At 37.6% G+C, this 19647-nt stretch overlaps 1 protein-coding gene across 1 annotated transcript in view; it reads left to right on the forward strand.

Annotated features, from left to right (window-relative positions):
• LOC121453503 (desmocollin-1) overlaps window positions 1-13423 on the forward strand; it is a 30824-nt gene extending 17401 nt beyond the window's left edge. Inside the window, exons 9-16 of the mRNA XM_041660341.1 lie at window positions 518-703; window positions 1800-2059; window positions 2171-2313; window positions 7225-7437; window positions 8301-8540; window positions 9293-9417; window positions 10082-10330; window positions 11249-13423. Of these exons, the coding sequence (XP_041516275.1) occupies window positions 518-703; window positions 1800-2059; window positions 2171-2313; window positions 7225-7437; window positions 8301-8540; window positions 9293-9417; window positions 10082-10330; window positions 11249-11446 (1614 nt within the window). The 3' untranslated portion in view covers window positions 11447-13423. The remainder of the gene's footprint in view (window positions 1-517; window positions 704-1799; window positions 2060-2170; window positions 2314-7224; window positions 7438-8300; window positions 8541-9292; window positions 9418-10081; window positions 10331-11248) is intronic.
• Window positions 13424-19647: the final 6224 nt, after the last annotated feature.

Consider the following 19647-nt stretch of genomic DNA (forward strand, 5'->3'; position numbering starts at 1 on the left):
TTTGGTGGTGAATCAAAATAAGTAAAAATAAGGTCATTGTTGAAAACTGCTAATTCTGAGCTGTAGTCCTCACTCAGGTGTAGAGTTCTGGTCCTGTAAGCTTGAGGCACCAAATTCAATTCACAATATTGTGAAGAAAAAAACCCATCATTTATGTCTCACTATCTGTAAGTATTGTGTGGTGAATATGTTAGTGCAACTTAATTGGTATTTGCTATAGCTGAAGAAGCAGATGAGTTGTAATTGTCAAATAGGGTCAGAGAAGACCAAATCTGAGGGTCAGAGAGAGAGAGAGAATCACCTCACCGGAACTTTGGCCATTAAGACATGAATCACCTTTGGTGAATGGAAGAGATTTGTAAAGAGGATTAGGAAGAAAGAAGTTAGCCAGGCATGAAACATATTTTTTTTTTCCAAATTAGGAGCATCTATATTGCATTCTTTAAATATGATTTTAAATATAAAAACCACTTTGTTAGAGGCACAGTTGTGTAATTAGAAAGCATTTTCCCCCCAGTATACCACAGAAGTAGAAGAAAACAGAATTGATGTTGAGATTCTAAGGATGACAGTCCAAGACCAAGATTTGCCCGGCACCCCTCACTCCAAAGCAGTGTACTCAATTCTCCAAGGGAACGAGAACGGGAATTTCAGAATCACAACAGACCCGAACACAAATGAAGGAGTTCTGTGTGTTATCAAGGTATGTAATAATCATAGACGTAGTCTTTGAGGCATTCAAACCTGTGCTTCAGCTTTGATATAAAAATTACAGCCTTCTATGAGCCTTTCTCAGAAGAGCTACAGGCAGTTAAAGGATGCACAGGGAGGGAGTTACTTACTCCTAAACCCAGGAGGAGGACTTGGGAAGAAGGGATTTTGTGGTGGGGAAAGGGGATAAGAGAAGAAAACAGGGGCTTTGACAAAAAGACATTATATGCATGAAGTTGATTTATAGTAAATGAATTAGAAATGAATACTTCCAGTGTGTATATAACAAGGGCAGTATGGTGCCGAAATGGTTTTCACAGACACTTTTCTATTATTGTATTCTTTCTGAGAAGAAGCTCACATTAGACAGAAACTTTATTCCTCCGTAGATAGAGTTACTAAAGTAGACCAATGCTGGATCTGACGCTTGCCTTGCTGGCCTGCTTTGAGTGTTCACACTCTCTGGTGCTCTTTGAATCACTGGGTCTATGTCTCCCTCTTGCATGCCTTTCCTCTTTTAATTTCCCAGGGGTAGTTAAAAGCTTTCTGAAGAATTTACTTTTTGATAAGATTCTCATAAAATTATACTGTATATTCTTCTTCCCTTTCCCCTGGTCTTCTGTATTTCCTCCCTGCTCTTTTTCCTTTAAATTTAACTTGTTTCAGGGATCCTACTTGGATTAGAAACAATTATGCTCTATTTTATTAGTGTTTAAACTTACAATAGAAAGATAAAGATAGGATCTTTCAAAGCAAAAGTAGGGAGGGAAGTGATTGAATTTTAACTTTTTTTTTTTTAAAGCCAGGGCTTCTCTGTAGCTTTGGAGTCTGTGCTGGAATAGCTCTTGTAGACCAGGCTGGCCTTGAACACAGAGATCCACCTGCCTCTGCCTCCTGAGTGCTGACATTAAAGGCATGTGTCACCACTGCCTGGATCTATTAAGAAGTTAATAATTGATCTTTGTGTCAGCACCGACTTTGGGTAACATTTTAACACTAAGAACACCATTCCCTTTCTGTTAAAAGTTGGAATCAGTTGTGCTCTCTATAACACTACATTGACTGACCGATGCATGCTTGTTACACAGCCACTGAACTATGAAGCCAGTCGCCAAGTCATTCTGCAAATCGGTGTCCTTAATGAAGCCCAGTTCTCTAAAGCTGCCAATGGACAGACTCCCACAATGTGCACCACGACTGTGACTGTGAAAATTAAAGATAGTGATGAGGGCCCCGAGTGCCAGCCACCAGTCAAAGTCATTCAGAGCAAAGACGGGCTGCCAGCCGGCCAAGAGCTCCTGGGCTACAAAGCCATGGACCCCGAAACAAGCAGTTCTGACGGCATAAGGTGATGAAAAGCCCCTGCAATTTCACTGGGGCTTGAGCGACTTATTTCGTATTTAGAAATGGTCAGTGTGTCCCCTCTTTGGTCATTTGTTGTTTGCTTTCTAAAACCCAGGTATCAGAAGGTAGGAGATGAAGATAACTGGTTTGAAATTAATGAAAGCACTGGAAACTTGAAAACCCTAAAAATATTAGACAGAGAGTCAAAGTTTGTGAAAAACAACCAGTACAATATTTCAGTAGTGGCGATGGATGCACGTGAGTGATATTTTCTTCAAATAAAATGTGAATATAGAATGTGTGTCTAAGAAAACGTGGGCCAAGGGCTGTCTGTGTCTAGGTCAAATTTTTGTCCAGTCATTGTTTACATTGTTTACACTGTGGTGCTAATAGTCTAGAGTGCACAAAAATGTGTTCAGTATGCTTGCTCAGTTTACTCAGATCACCGTTCAGTCCTCTGTCCACCCCTCAAGCAAAGCTACCTGAGAGAAAAGAACCGAAGTCTAGTTTTGAGTACTGGATTATTCATTTCTCCGGAGGGATCTCTGGGTTGCTTCCTCTTTCATTTAGATTACAATGATGCCTTGAACTTGCTGAACAGGCTCAACCTACCTAAAACAATCCAGTCCAGAGCAGGTTCATTCCAAGCATCTGTTAAAGAAATAATCCAATGTTGGCTGACACCTTTGGTGGAGTTTGGGATTAGTTCTCCAACTGCTGACTTAGGAAAAAATAGTTTTCTTCAATGGAGTCTCACGGTGTAACTAAACTTAAGGGCAGTAGGTGGCCAACACAAAATAAACTCTGGTAGTTTTGAAGTTTTCTTCTTCTTCTTCTTCTTCTTCTTCTTCTTCTTCTTCTTCTACTTCTACTTCTTCTTCTTGTTAGGTTACTATTTCTGTGATGAAACACCATGATCAAAAGCATGGTGCCTCCAGGAACCTGGAGGGAGGAGCTGATGCAGAGGCATGAAGGGGTGTTGCTCACTGGCTTGCTCCTTAAGGCTTGTGCGGCCTGCTTTCTTGTAGAATCCAGGACTACCAGTCCGGGGATGGTACCACCCATAATGGACTAGATTCTCCTGCAGTAGCTACTAATTAAGAAAATGCCCTACAGGCTTGCCTGCATCGTGATTTTCCAGCATTTTCTCAATTAAGGCTCCTTCCTCTTTGATGAATCTAGCTTGTGTCAGGTCGACATAGAACCAGCCAGGATGTTCACCTTACAGGTCTTTTGCTTATTTATGTATTATATACCTGGTTTCTGGTTTTGTATTTTTGTGTGTGCAAATGTGTATATTTCATAAACTATATGTGTTTCTTGTGTTTCCTTTGGTTCTTTTTTCCCTGTTTATTTTGTCCTTTTGGGTTTGTAGTATTTTATCTTACTTTATTATTTTTTTATATGCCTGTTTTTTTTTTCTATTGAGAGAGAAAGGGTACAGAGTTGGGAGGGTGGGGAGGATCTGGGAGTAGTTGGGGGAGGGGAAACCGTAATTAGAATATATCATATAAAAACCTATTTTCAATTAAACAGCAACAACAATAAAAGGTTAGTTCTATAACAAACTCTATAGAGAGCCTCTGTCAAATACTGTCAACCATAAGTAGTGATCTCGAAACTTTTGTAATGAGCCCCTACTGGAACCATGTTAGATAGTTTAAATAAATACATGCATATCAAATGTGCTAGTAGTGTGTGCTGGTGTACACATGTACTATTATGCAATGCATTATATAAATCTATATCATATAAATGAGTGAAATAAAAGTTAAACAGAAGTTTCACTTTAATTATGTACTTCCCTATGTAAGACAAATCCTCATAGAGATAAAGGAAAGTGACCTTGGGCTTTTTAGACAGAGCTAATTCTTTGGCTTCTCTGATTAATCAAAAAAGGTCTCTGCTATTTTTAGATACACTAACTACATAATGCCAGGCAGTAACAGGCTATTTCTACACGTCTTGAATTTGCTTAAGTTAATAACACACAATGATTCCCCAGCCCCTATTTAGGTTATAGTATTTTTACAATTTTTTATATTAAATTGTGTGTGTGTGTGTGTGTGTGTGTGTGTGTGTATAGATATGTGAATGTAGGTGCAGGTGACCAAAGAAGCTATAGATGTTGGCTCCCCAATGAGCTGGAGTTACAAGTGGTTGTGAGCGACCTGGTAAGGATGCTCGTACCTGAGCTTAGATCCTCTAGAAGAGCCAGCCGCACATGCTCTTCACCATTGAGCCGCCTCCATAGCCCCTTTGCTGTAGTTTTAAAGCAACAGCTGCATCTACTGAAAGAGAACAAAGGTTAAGTAATTAAGATGCCAGCTGCTGACTGTTTGTGGTGACAGAACAGGCTGACTCACGCACACTATCTGGACTCAAGGCTTTTCTCACCTCTCAGTTCTCCTGCCTTTGGATAAAAATACCACATCCTCTTCAGGGAGAGGAGCAGCAGCATTACAGAACCCTCCTCCCAGCTAAGAACATCTAGGTTTCAAAATTTGAACTGTCTACAAATGTGAATGTCATTACCGAGTAACCTACCTGCATATTTTCCTTCCTTTTGTTCCACACCTCAAACATATATTCTTTTCATACAGTTATTTTACTATAAGCTCAAAACCCTACAGAATAACGGAGAGAGAATTAGCTGAGAAACATATTAACATAATAAACTTTCCAATTCTGTGAAATTTGTTATTCTTTCTTTAAAATGTTTGTTATTCCTATAAGTAAAAATGAAATCTAAGTGGCTTACACATATATTTATGATGGGAAACGGGGCTCTCTTCCTACTCAGTTACTTTTACATGTTGATTATGCATTAAATTCTAAGCACAAGGGCATGAAAACTAGGGGATCATAGATGAGGATTTGGTCTTGGAAATAATGTAAGGTTTACTGTTTTATTTTCTCAGAAGACTCTATGGTATGAGAGTTTTACCAGTAGAGAGTGTTTAGATGTCATTACGTGTGGTGAGAATTCAGAGGCACTCATATAGAAGCAGAAAGAGGCAAAGATTATAGAAAGGCTGGCAGTGGATGAAAGAAAAATGTAATTCTAATTTAGAGAGGAGGAAATTGCAGAGAGCAAAATTTAAGAAAGTAACCTTGTTCTTTAGTGTGGAAAGTAGGCATAATACAACCTAGGTTCTGAAAAAGATGAGGATATCACAAACTTTAATGAGAAAATCATATGGCAATATAAAGAATAAATTGGTTTTTTTTGAGTTTTAGTCTTTGTGTAGGAATGTAAGAATCTATACAATGAAACTTTGTTTTGATGCTCAAAGGTATTTCTAGATAATAAATTAGGAAGTCCTACTGACTTTAGAATCCAGCCCATTCTTTGAATTTCTTCTGTGCAACATCCTTGCCTGTCAGGCTGATTTCTGTATGGTCAGTCTAGGGGACCCTGTTCTACAAACCATACTCCTAGAACATGAGAATATCAGTGTCCCTCCAAGCCTGCCCCTAAACTCATGTTCTTTAAATTATTCAAATGAGTAGCAATGACAGTTTCTTGATTATTACCACTAATTCTTGTTTGATTATTAATACTGAACCTTAAGCATTTCTTACTCTGAAAATATGCCTTCACTCTTTCTTATTCCTATTCTTTTTCCCTAGATTGGTTATGAACTCACATTTTTTCCTTTGGTAAACTTTCTCTTCATTAGGTATCACGATAAGATTTTGATACATGTATGTTTAATGCAGATTTGTGTGTATGTGCATTTGCATGTACTGTCTTTAGGAAGCTAGAAGAGGGCTTTGAAGTCCCTGATAAAAAGATAAAGTTCTGTGGCTTTGCCCAGGAGCAGACTTAACAAGATGGAGGTTAGGAATGTGGCCAGGGTGTCAAAGGAGTTAGGGTCTCAGTTCCTGAGAAGTTGGCTTTTTTTTCCTGTGAAGAGGCTGAATTAACAGTTCCAAGGCCTCTGTGTGTTTGCTCTCTGACACTTTTGAGTTTTCCTGTGTTAAGTTTGTGTGCACAGCTTTCTGCTGAATTTGCCCTGTTTCCCCCCCTAAAAACTGTCTAGAAGATACTGTATTTCCTAATAAACTTGCTTGGCATAAAACAGCTTGTGCAGTAACTACTGATACCAGGTTTCTTATCTTCTTTAACTTCTCATCTTCTGGTCCTCCCCCTTCGAATTCTGTCACTGAAAAATGACATGCTTGTCCTTGTCACCTAATGCATATGTTACGATCTAAATTGGGGTCCTCTGAAACAGTAACAAGTGCTCTTCCCCAACAAGTCCCAAATAATGCAAATGTCAATATTTGCAATTCTTCTGCATATTGAGATGCTCATAATCTTCCAAGTCTGGGCTGTGAAATTCACTACTAAGGACCCTATAACATTGAGGTGTACTTGATACTTGAAACAATTGAGCTCAACTTTATAAAATATCTTCTTTTTTTAAAAGCTTCTTGCAAAAATCTTAAAATTGTTATTGAGTGGCTATCATATCAAAGCAGTATTTTATTTCATTCCAAAGTAACACACACAATGCTGGAAGTTAATGGGCCTACCCCAACTTGAGAAGAGAAAACATGGACTCTTTCTAATAATAAAGAACTCCATTCATTCAGGAACTGACTTTAATACAGAAACTTCCATCTAACAATCGATATTTGAAGTCTAGTTCTAGTCATGGTTCATACAGAAAGAGTAGATTCCATTTTGTAAGCACGTCTTCCCTTCTGTACAATATTAACATATTTGCAAAATTCTGAAAAACACATCTCAGAGCATTTAAATTGTGTATCTGTTGAGAATGTGGATTATCCCTCCTATCTACAATGAAAGTTTGTATCATCAATATTTATTTTACAATGAGCAAGTTTTATTTTTACAACCCCACATTCCCTCTGGCTCATTGTATGTATGTAAGTGTTATGGACAAGAATCTTTAGCGCATTTCTGTAAGAAAATAAAAACTGTACATTCAATTTGAGAAAATTTTATTTGAAGACCCTTATGTAGCATAAAAACATCTACTTTTCATGCATCCACTACTCATAATGTTTATCAGGCAAATACATAGTTGCAAGACTTTAAAATAATAGCTAAATGGATGATAAGTGTTTTTAAATATAGATTTAAATGAATTTCAGTTTGCTTTGCTACGGGGGTAACTTAAGTTCTATTTATCCTAGTTGGCCGGTCCTGCACGGGAACACTGGTCGTTCTTCTGGAAGATTTTAATGATCACCCACCACAGGTTGACAAAGACCTGACCATTTGTCAGCAGGAGAAGGATTATGCTGTTCTGGAGCCCATTGACCTAGATGGGCCTGATAATGGTCCACCTTTTCAGTTTTTCTTGGATAATTCTGCCAGCAAACTTTGGACTCTAGAACCACAGGATGGTAAGTGCTTAACATTAAATCTTGTAAGCAATCCCGGCTCAAGATTGCTTAAGGTTTTTGTTTTCACCTTGGTTAGTCATCATAGATACATATGCACTGTAAGAAGTTATTGATTGTGGAAAAATAACACACACACACAAACACACACACATATAATTTGTTTCTTGAGACATGGTTTCTCTGTGTAGCTTTGGAGCCTGTTCTGGAACTCATTTTGTAGCCTGGCTGGCCTTGAACTCAGAGATTTGCCTGCCTCCTGAGTGCTGGGATTAAAGGTGTGCACCACCACTGCCCAGCTATATAATAAGGCCTTAATATTTATCATCTATGTGTCATCATTATAAATATATCTACAACAAATCTATTATTTATCTGTATATATATCATCTATTCTTTAATCAATTATCTATGTAACACCTATCAATTGTTAACCTATGTATGCATATGTCCGTGTATTAATCATTAGTAATTTATCTTATGCATGTTACACTTAGACTTTTGGTCTAAATATCTTTTAAGAAAATATAAAAATCAATTTTTTTTCATTTTTTTTGAGGCAGGATCTCTCTACATAGCCCTGGTTTTTCTGGGACCTTGGCCTGGAGCTCACAGAAATCCAACTGCCTCTGCCTCCAGACCACTGGGATTAGAGGCATGCGCCACCACTCTCAGCCTGAGATGGATCTGTTTATAGTGTAAAGTAATGTCAGCTCTTTTCTTAGTTTTTTGAAAAGTCATATCATTTTTAAAAAAGAAAAAGGAATCACTAGAGTTTTGATTGCAGATTAATTTCTTAAAGACACGGCAATGTTGCTGCTGGAATGTCATATTAATATATACGTTCTTTACTCTTTTCCCTTTAGGTAAACGTGCCATTCTTCGCCAACGACACAATCTCAATTATAACTATTATTCTGTGCCAATCCAAATACAAGACAGACATGGTTTCTCTGCAAAACATATTCTCTCAGTGAGAGTGTGTGACTGTACAGTTCCCTCCGAATGTAGAATGAGTGCTAAGGAGGAAAGGGACATTAAACCAAAAGTAATCCTTGGGAAATGGGCCATTCTCTCCATGGTCCTGGGCTCCGCACTGCTACTGTGTAAGTATCATTACCCAAAGTGTATTAACTCAAGTGTTATAGAGCACTTATGTGTTAATTTTCCATTATTGTAACAAAATCCTGGAAAAAAATAACTTAAAAAGGGAAGAGGTTTGCTTTGCTGCCATTTCAGAGACCTTGACCCATGACTAACAGGCTCTGTTGTGTTTAATAGCACCTGACCAACCAAGCTACTTACCTTTTGGCAGGTAGAAACCAAAAAGAGAGGGAGAAGAGGTTAGTGTTCCACTCTTCCCTTGAAAAACGTGTCTCCAGTGATACGACTTCCTCTCATTAAGGCCTACTGTTTGAAGATCCTGTTACCTCTCAGTAGCACTCTGAGGTAGAGACGAAGACATTAACACATAGGCCGTTGGGAACAGCTTGTTCCAGCTACAGTGGTCTAGAAAGACATGCAGCAGTTCTTTATATTAATGACATGTATAACTGTCAGCACATGTATAATTGTTAATGCATGTGCCCTTTAAAAAACTTGTCTCTCCTTTGTAAGTGGGGTTCTGAGTTGTAGATGAAACAGCAATAGCAGCAGTTTAAAACTATTTAGAGGTCATGTTTAATTCTTCAGAAGTTACTTATGAGACTGTGAAGATTTCTGAAAAGCTGTACAGATAGTTTTTAAAATCTTCTTTTCAAATTATTTGTTTTTTATTTTTTTGTTTATTGTCAGATTATTTTAATATCTACCAGAATGTAAAACAGTATTATTTTACTTTGCTTTCTCATTTATTTAGGTATTCTGTTTACATGTTTCTGTGTGACTACTACAAAGAGAACAGTCAAAAAATGCTTCCCCGATGATGTGGCCCAGCAAAATTTAATTGTATCAAATACTGAAGGACCAGGAGAGGAAGTGACGGTAATTAGAATTAAAATCCCACTGAATTCTACAGTGATTCAATGAACATAATTGATTGCTCTGTAGTAATAACAAAATGTAAAAGTTATTGACCCTTACTGCACCAGGCAGACATTGAAGTGCCCAGCACAATTTTTTTTCCATGTCCATTTATATTGGTGTCAAAGAATGACGATAACACTCAATAATATAATGACGCAAACAATGAAAACACATGTTCTCACTGTTCTATAGGGTAGGAATCAGAGATAAAATATTGACAGAGTCATGCTTTTCTCCAAAGGCCCCGTGGAGTGATGTCCTAAGCTTTATTCCCTTCTTGTCCCTTGCCTTGTAACCACAAAAAGCGATTTTCATGGTATTATCTCTTGTGTATTTTATAATCCAAATTTCCCTTTCTGTAAGAGCACTGGCCATATTAGACCTTATACTCACCTAATCTGGTATGGCTTCCTTGAAACTTAACATGATCACATCTGCACTTGAAGTGAGGACCTCAATGCATGAATTCTTGGGGGACAGAGTTTGACTCAGTATGTCCATGATATGGTTCTTAAGATTATCCTGATTTTGCATGTGAAGGGCATAGCCAGCATGTGACTTATCTATGGTAGCAAAGAGTTGATTTCAATGCCATTGATTGATTTTCAAACTCTCTCTTTAGGAGGCAAATATTAGACTCCCCGCACAGACATTCTGTGATACAAGCACATCTGTTGGGACTCTTGGTGGCCAAGGAATCAAAACACAACAAAATATTGAGATGGTCAAAGGAGGTTACACATTGGAGTCCAACAAAGGAGGTGTCCACCACACCTTGGAGTCCAACAAGGGAGGTGTGCTGGGAGCAGCAGACACTGGCCGATACACATACACAGACTGGCAGAGTTTCACTCAACCCCGGCTTGGTGAAGTAAGTCCCCCAATTTCTCAAGTGCCCACTACGTGAAATCCCAACATGATTTATAAAACAGAATATCCCAAAGTACCATTTCATACACCTGAAACACACCTTTCCATCTCTTATGCCAGTGCAGACACTGATGTCAAGCGCAAACTCAGAGCAAAAATACTCTTTCAAAGTTCAGTTTTTAAAATATGACTTCCAAGACTTTAGGACTAGTTTATGCGGATGCCATTGAGATACTAAGAGACTGATATCTTCTACACTAAACATTATCAGAAAAAGATCTGTGAAAAATTGACTAGTATTACGAACAGATCATAAATTGCCAACATTTTACCAGCATGTTGGAATTCTATCTGTAAGGTTAGGACATCTTGCCTACCTAAATCAACTAGCTAGATTTGTGAGCTTTAATCTTAGGTTCTCTCTCAGGATTCCGAGTACTTTCCTTGTTTGTTTCAGATTACTCAGACTAGTGTGAGCCACATTGGTGTGTCTGATAATTATAGCTGCATAACATGTTATATATAGATTAATGTATTAGACTCTTACAACTACATAGCAGTATAAATGCAAGAACCACAACCTACATTGGTTTTCTCCCCATATATGAAGAAACAATTTAGGTAAATTTTAATTAGATATACCTTTATTCAAGTGGGAAGTTGTAAGTTATTCCTGTGATATATGCATAGTCTTAGTTCTTATAAATGTGTTCACTCTGGCCATTTATTTATTTGCTATATTTTAAAAATGAATATAATATAGACCAATCATGTGCGTTTTTTATATGTAGGAATCCATTAGAGGACACACTCTGATTAAAAATTAAACAGTAAAAGGTAAATTCAAGAATCATTTTTATGCTAGTCGGTTTAGGTGTCTTTTAAAAGACATAATAAATTGTGTCTTTTCTCCACACAGAAGGTGTATCTGTGTGGACAAGACGAGGAACACAAGCATTGTGAAGATTACGTCCGTTCGTATCATTATGAAGGCAAAGGCTCCATGGCCGGCTCTGTGGGCTGTTGCAGTGATCGGCAGGAGGAAGAAGGGCTGGAGTTTTTAGATCACTTGGAACCGAAATTTAGGACATTAGCAAAGACATGTGTGAAGAAATAAACATTTTGGTTAGTAGAGCGACATCTGCAGTGAACACAGGGGCGTCCCTGGATGCAAAAGGATAGCAGTTTGCAGGAGCGACGATGCTTATTGAAGGTGACGTCATCTATAGATGAGGATGCTTTACCAATCACAGCTCTTCAAATTCTCCTTGTCTCCAGAACTTCTGTGTTGTGTAGGCAGGAAGTTATCACTGTTCCTTCTTTTTCTGTGCTTGTATGCATTGCCCTCTCAGGGCTGGACCGTGTCTGCAGCTGAAACTGGTGATGTTTGAAACTTAAGCTCTTTTGCACGCTATGCAAGACTCTGTGGTGGAGTTGGGTACTGTGGAAGCTTAAAACAGGAATCTGCACTGTGTATATACAAATTAAATATTTTCTTCAAAATCGGGGGGAGAATTCTTTTTCTAAAATTTTTTTTCTTTTGTGCCAAGATATCGTTTTCCCTCTCCTAGACTAGCTTCAGATAGATTTTTAAGTATTTTTAGATGTAGTCTTTCGTGTGTCTAAATAGGCTTAAATCTTGCTACATTTTCCACTCCTCCAAGGAGCACTGTCTTCACTCAGGAGCCTACGAGGCTTAGTCCTCAGATCGGGCTCCTGGAGCTCCTGTTGGAATGACATGGGTCACAACATCTTGAGCTGTAGAGATTGGTTAAGGAGTCCATAGAAACACTGGACTCCCGATCGCCACAGGCTGGCTTAGGCTCATGGACATATTTTGTTTGTCTGAGTTAATGTGGGAATACTTTACATTTACAAATACATGTCCAAGTATTTTGGGAAGAATATTAGCTACTTAATTTGATACTGATGCATTATTTCAGTGGTTTTCACCTGCTCTTCATCTTCAAACCTTTTTCCAATGAGTCTTAAAGTCATCTAGTAACTGGCACAGGGTTTAACACTTACCATGTGTCAATGCTACGCTAGCGTCATACTGGAACTTACTACTCAGTACACTGAGTATTAATTTGGTAATTACTCAAAGAAAAACTGGAAGAATAGAAATAATTAAAAATTTTAATCTATTGCAGCAACACATGCTAAATATTATTGATTTGTGAATTCATAAATATTTTAATATGAGTGGACATTTTAATAAGGTGTGACATTTTAATAAGATGTTATTTTACTGATCTATAAAGAAACTATATATTTGAATGATTTTTTGTGGAAAACTACAGATATGTGTCAAGTTATATCTCATGGAAACTTTACATTTAAACTAAATTGACTTTCTTAACCCATTCCTTTCTGTTGTCAAAATAGATTTCTGTTTCATTCAGGTTTTGTAATTAGTCCTATTGTCTCAGTTAGGAAAGGAGTTTTATTAATGTGAAATTGGATACAGGAATAAAATGAAACATGGCTTTGATAAACCAGATTTGGTTTTGCAAATCTTCTCTAATGTATTATTTTTTTGCAATCATTGTATGATAATTTGGAGTGGTGAAGTGATTTTTGCTTTTTGAAGAAATGTCACTCTAACAATGTAGATTATGACATTTTAGGATCTAATAGTATCAATTTGGAAATGCATCAAATGCCACAGTAAGTTATATTCTTCAGTATACTTATAGAACATTAAATGAGCAGTTACAGTCATTAGCTTAAAAATAGCTTAATATGTGTTGTTTGTCTTCATCTTCCTCTTATCCTTGCTGAATTATAGATGAGGAAATTTATCTCTAAATTAGGAAGCACAATTGACGTTCACAGTAGATCTTTTTTTTTATCAAGAGAAGGCTCCCCGAAGTGTCAGAGAGTTATTAGAAAGCACGGGAAATAATCTGTATTAAGCATTTTTAGCTATTTTAAACATTTCCAAGCTATTATCAAAACTTATCTCAGAGAAATTGTATTTATTGTCGGATTTATTTAGGCAACTCTGAGCAATTCTCTTTTTGCATCAAAATTTAAATATTAATTGTATGATGAATTAAGTCTATGAAACCCTAGCAGACTGTAATTTAGTTTACTAATAAAGTACTGTATTTCATACAAATGTTGAGTTAATTGTTGATTTAATAAATTAATAGTTATAAAATGCTTTCTGTATTTCAACATCTATGAGGACCAGACAATCTGGTGTTTTAGATGTTAAGAGTTTTACTCTCCTTTTTGCAGTTTATCAGTCAAAAGTGGCTTTTAAAAATCCTAAATGAAATGTCAGCCATGGAACAATCCATATTAACCCAACCTGTTATCTGCTTCTCTGTTAAGGGTATGGGAATACTGGATGCAACCAGACACTGCCTTTGTCTTTCTACTTAGGGAAGCATGGTAGAGGTCTAGAAGGAGAGCACTTTCTGAGAATGGATAGATTCACAGTGTTAAGGACCAATCGAATAAGTGAATATACAATAGACACCCTTTGGAAAGATGTTATCGGCAGAAATATAAAATTTATTATCTCAGCCGGGTGATGGTGGCGCACTCCTTTAATCCCAGCACTCGGGAAGCAGAGGCAGGTGGATCTCTGTGAGTCTGAGACCAGCCTGGTCTACAGAGCTAGTTCCAGGACAGGCACCAAAGCTACAGAGAAACCCTGTCTCGAAAAAACAAAAAACAAAAAATTATTATCTCAGATCCTTCTAACCAACAGTAGCCATTTTTAAATATATATGTATATGCGTGTCTGAGACTCAGTATGAAACCCTCTGACACGGCCCTTGAGTGTCTGATGTATTCATAATATAGGTTGTGTAAAGATAAATTGTTTAAAATCTGCATTACTTAAGTTATTAATGAATGGGAATAAAGTACCTTTTAATAAAAAAAATCTATAAAGTTATAAGCCATTTACTGGCTTGTAACTTGGGGGAAGCAAAAGCAAGCATGTCCTTCCTTTGGTCAATGCTGGATCTGAGAATATGAATATACAGTATTTGAAATGTGTATCGCTTTGATGAGCAGATGCCTTGCTGCAGTCTCTTTTTTGTATGGTTTGCCATTGGCTTGCTCTTAAAGTTTTATTTTGCTGGGTGTGACTGATACAGAATATCATAGGAGTGTTTAAGACATTATCAAAACCAGTCTTTTGTGTCAAGTAATCCTATTCTGTCAAGAGTGTTCTTCATCTTACTATTATTATTTCTAGTCTGGCAAATCATGTAGAAAAATACCAAGACAAACAAGGTCTAGGAAGATGACTAAGCTGATAAAAAGTAGCTGCTCTGCAAGCCTGAAAACCTGAGTTCAAATCCCCAGGCCCCATCTAAAAGTGGGACTCCTACACTCCTACAGCATGGTAAAAGGTGGAGAAAGGAGAATTCCCATAAAACAACACGATACCTGTCTCATTCAAGGTAGAAAGTGAGGAACAAAACCCAAGGTTGTCCTCTGACATCCACTTCTGAGTGTCTGCATTTATACCTACGAATGTGTATACACAAACACACACACTCAGACATATACACTCATACACAACATATACACACATACTCATACACACTCAGACATATACACTCATATACCACATATACACACGTACTCATACACACTCAGACATATACACTCATATACCACATATACACATGTACTCATACACACTCATACTCACATACATATACACGCATTCTCACACACTCACATGCACGTGTACCTTCAAACATTCCTACATACTTTCATATTACATGTACTCATACACACTCATAAGGATATTCACTGATATACACTCACATACACATACACTCACACATACATTTACACACACACACACACTCTCACACATGTGCTTACATACTTAAATACCACATACACACACAGACACACAGACAAATTTTTAATAGTCAATTTAAAAATTTTAGGAGCAGTGAAAGCTCACTAAGTAAAGGAACTGGCTTTTAAGCCTGAGAACTAAATTCAGTCCCTGGGGCCCACACAGTAGAAGGAAAGAATGACTCCTACAAATTCCCCGCTGACTTTCACACATGTTCTTTTGATGTGCGCACACACATGTGACTAAACATATGAAAAATTAGTAGTCTCATGCAATGTTATTAAATTAATTCTTTTAAAATGTGTAAACATATGATTTAATATATTTTAATTCTTGTTTATATTAAATAATATATTAATATTCATATATTAATGTCAAATGTTGAATTTGATTTTGGGCTTTTGGTGTTGAACATTAAAAAGATACATTGCTGATCTGCATACGTGTGCTGCTGTTCATGGCAGTTACAGCAGAGATTCCAGGGTACCGAGCATCTATCTCCTAATATCTATTTCTGAGTCTAACTTTATTGAGTGGATATATGCCTAGCTAAGACACCATTATTTATTATCCTTCTAAACTAAATGTGATATTGTCTTAAATATTATGCATGAAGCTCATGGGTAAGAATCTAAAGAGAATTAATTTCCCTGAAAAGAAGCATTTTTTTTATCCCCTTTACTATATTTAATACGTGACAAGTCTGGTACTAAGTAAGTCATTTGGTGTACATCATATCAGAGGCTTTGAACCAAGAGTGTCAGAAGTAAGAACTGAGAAAGACTAAAGCAAAGAACAGTGGCCCGCACTTTTAATTCCAGCAGTCAGGAGGCTGGAGGGTCTTCAGTTAGAGATGAGCCTGTGCTGCAAAAGGAGAACCTGTTAGTAAATAAATAAATAATAGAGGAAAAATAGACAAATGGAAGGATGGACAGATAGATAATAGGTAGGTGATAGATAGATAGATAGATAGGTAGGTAGATGATAGATGGATGGATGGTAGATAGACAGACAGATAATAGTAGATAGATGATAGATAGATAGATAGATAGATAGATAGATAATAGAATAAAGCGTTCCTTCGTAGCTTGGTGGCATCTTGGCCAGGCCATCAAGCACTTTAGTGAACTTCTGTGAATCACAGACCAAAAAAAATCTTAGTTTTCTGTTACGATATAGCTGATTCTAAGCTGTTAAATAAAGGTTGGTTCCAAATATTTTTTAGCCTAGATTTTGATTCAAGGAGTTAAATTTCTAGATCCTCTCCCTCTTTCCTCTTCCTCTTCTCCACCTTCTGTCTTTGTGCCAGGGTCTCATGCAGCCCAGGGTGGCTCAGAGCTTGCTGTGTGACCACAGAAGACCTTGGCCTTGGGGTTCTCCTTCCTCAGCCTCCTGGTGGTAAGATCAGAAGAGTGGGAGCCATGTTGACCCATAATTCATTTTTTTTTCATTCAAAGTTCAAACCAATGAGGGCTGATAATATTTTAGGGTTCTTCCAAACAACCCCAAAGCAAAGTGTGGGTAAGAATTAGCCACTACTGGAAATACGACCAGCCTAATAATGGGCAGCTAGAAGATACTGTATTTCTGCTCTACTAAACCCACAAGCCTGACTTTAGAGGATTTAAGAGACCTGGTGTTTTCTAGTGAGCTGTTGTGTGATTCTCTGTCAGGTCATTGAACCTCATCACTTCGACCCTTCAACATTAGGAATAATCTTGCAGTTGATTTTATCAACCAAATGATCATGCTCTTGGAATTTAAGGACCTGTGTTTTCCTTATTGTTAGGAACCCCCCCCTTTTCTAATGGGCTCAGCAAATTTTTATCTTTGCTTTTACTTTTAGCTATGCTAGGGATGGAAGCCATCTCATGCCTGCTACACAGCTCTGCCCCAGCGCTCTTCCCCCAGGCCTGAAGTTTTTCTTTTAATTGTTGTTATCCATGGTATTGAATACCTAATTGCTGCATTAAGTCAGACCTCTAAATGAGAATGACATCCGTCAGTGTACACTGTTTAAAGTGCCGTGTGCTATATTTCAGTGCTTTTCTCTCCTCCTGTGAATGGTGTGGTACTGCCCTAGGCACCTCCAGTCTGTCAAACACAATACTCACTTGCAATTTCACAGCCCGAGGCATGATCTCACTTTTCAGTTCATTACAATTCTGTTTCTTTATTTCCATTACAATCCCAAACCATTTTCTGTGCTTTCTTGAATAGATTTCAGCCTTAGAGTCAGTAAAGGTGATCTTGACAGAGATGGTGGCAGTTTCAATCTGTGACAAAACAAATTTTATGGTTTTGTTGTATGACCAATGCTTATTATGGCTTCTAGTGAACTGCACTGGAATTCTGTTGTTGTATGTTACAGACTATATAAGACATCTTATTTATCACAATGGAATGGCTAGGACCTGTATTCGTCTGTATAGGCAGGTGGAGAGTGGATTAAAAGTAAAGTTAATTTTTCTCTAGTGCAAATTAAGGCAGATGTTGGGCTCATATGAAGACAACCTAATCAATGTTCTTGGATTCATTATTTTTGTTTATTCTCTTTTGCATAAATTACTTCAGAAACACAAGATGACCAATGCAATTTCAACTATCACACATGTCTCTAAAGTGACTGTCTACTAATCTACAAGTCTATAATTACCTGACTATCTAAAGACTGGAAGATTAGAGACAGGAGATAGATTTACAAATTTAATCATTACAGTTCTTTGGTAGGTTTTAATGACAGAAATGGACAAAAAATATCACATGGAAGAGTAAGAGTTTTTTTTTTTCCCCCTATTTGGAAAATTGTGGCATGGCTCAGTCAAGGCAAGTGATAACATTTTATTGACACAGAAGTAAAGACCAGAGCCAGGAAAAATTAGAAACAGTAAAAAGACAGAATCAAACAACCAAGAAGCAAAGGAGCCCCAAAGAGCAACTAGGAAGTCTATATTAAGAGAACAGGTGAGAGATGGTGGTGAGCAGGGAGAGCAGGTGAGATGGTCACATACACAAATGATCTGGGAGCTTGGTAAGAGGCACAGGCAGAAGAGACTGAATCACACGGCTTGAATTTCTTGATCAAGTGGGAGGATGACCAAGTCAGTAAGTTCACCGAGGAAAACAACAGAGCTCATTTAGATTTGGAGTGATGAAGGCTTTAGAGTCAATGCTTTGAACTTGAGCTGTTTGTGGAAGTTTCATGCAAATCCTTTCTGTCTCTACCTTAGTCACAAAGGACTCACTAAGTGGGCCTTTTTTGCTACTGTTAGTACCTGCGCAATGTATTCCCAAGGGTTGGAAGTGCATTCAGGACTGGAGCCACTTTTTATATAGCTATAAAAGTGACTAGTGGTGTGATATATTTCATTCGGTGTGAATATTCAACTGTGTCCTTTTATTCTCAAAAACATGCCAAGCATTTTGCTCCTTGTCTATTTCTTTCCATTTACCTAAGTTTTCCTATCCTGGTTCTAGGCACTAGGATTCTGTTGGGAAAATCACACTAATAAGTTAGCTGTCATCATCATCATTATTGACAGACTCTCTAGTGTCCCAGACTGGCCTTAGACTTTACATGTAGCTGAGGATAACCTCTGATCTTTCTGCCTCCACCTTTGTTAGTACTGGAATTATAGACATGTACCACTGGGCTCCATTTATGAAGTGCTGTGTATCAAACCTTGGGCTTTTGCATGCTAGGTAAGCAACCTACCAACTGAGCTACAGCTCCAGTCCTGAGGCTTGCTTTCTAGTGAAATATAGTTAACATGAGAGAGAACAACTTGAGTTTCATCTCAATAAAAAAATATCACAGAAAGAAAAGCTGAATGAGGTAAAAACAAAAGAGTCCGATCACCAAGAGATGGCTTATCTTCTGTTAGGTGGACATGGTTGACCAGAGATTGTGCGGAGGGAGGGATACATTTCAGCTTCCAGGAAGCAGTATCAGGTTGTGAATAGCCTCTTGAGGTAAGCCTCAAGAAATGACTTTCTCACACTTTCTGTACACACTGGAATAGCCATGTAGCACTTGGCCTTTCAAATACTAGAGACTGTTGAAGAGACTTGGCATTTGGTCTTGCTGGGATGAGAAACCTCTGTGGGATTTTTATTTATTTATTTTTTTTTGTAAAAAAAAATTGAAAGAATTTTAGAAGAACTTAGTACAATAACATATCAATCTAGGCTATTTACACTTATTTAATTCTTAGTGATTTATTGAGAAAGTGCTCTCTTTATAACCCAAGCTAATCTTTTTTTTTTATTATTGAGAAAAGGAAAAAAAAATATCCGCCTCCTCCCAGCCTCCCATTTCCCTCCCCCTCTTCCCCCCCTTCTCCCCCTCCCAGCTAATCTTAAACTCCTGATTTTCCTGCCTCATTGTCTTGAGGGCTGGGATTATAGGAGTGTGAGTTAGATTCAGCCCTAATTTATTTAATGACAAAGACAACAAAGTTGCTTGGTTTAAAAAAATT

The sequence above is a fragment of the Microtus oregoni genome, unplaced genomic scaffold (assembly GCF_018167655.1).
Source record: "Microtus oregoni isolate MIOR12 unplaced genomic scaffold, Mior012 000011F_ref0000422, whole genome shotgun sequence".
NCBI lineage: Eukaryota > Metazoa > Chordata > Mammalia > Rodentia > Cricetidae > Microtus > Microtus oregoni.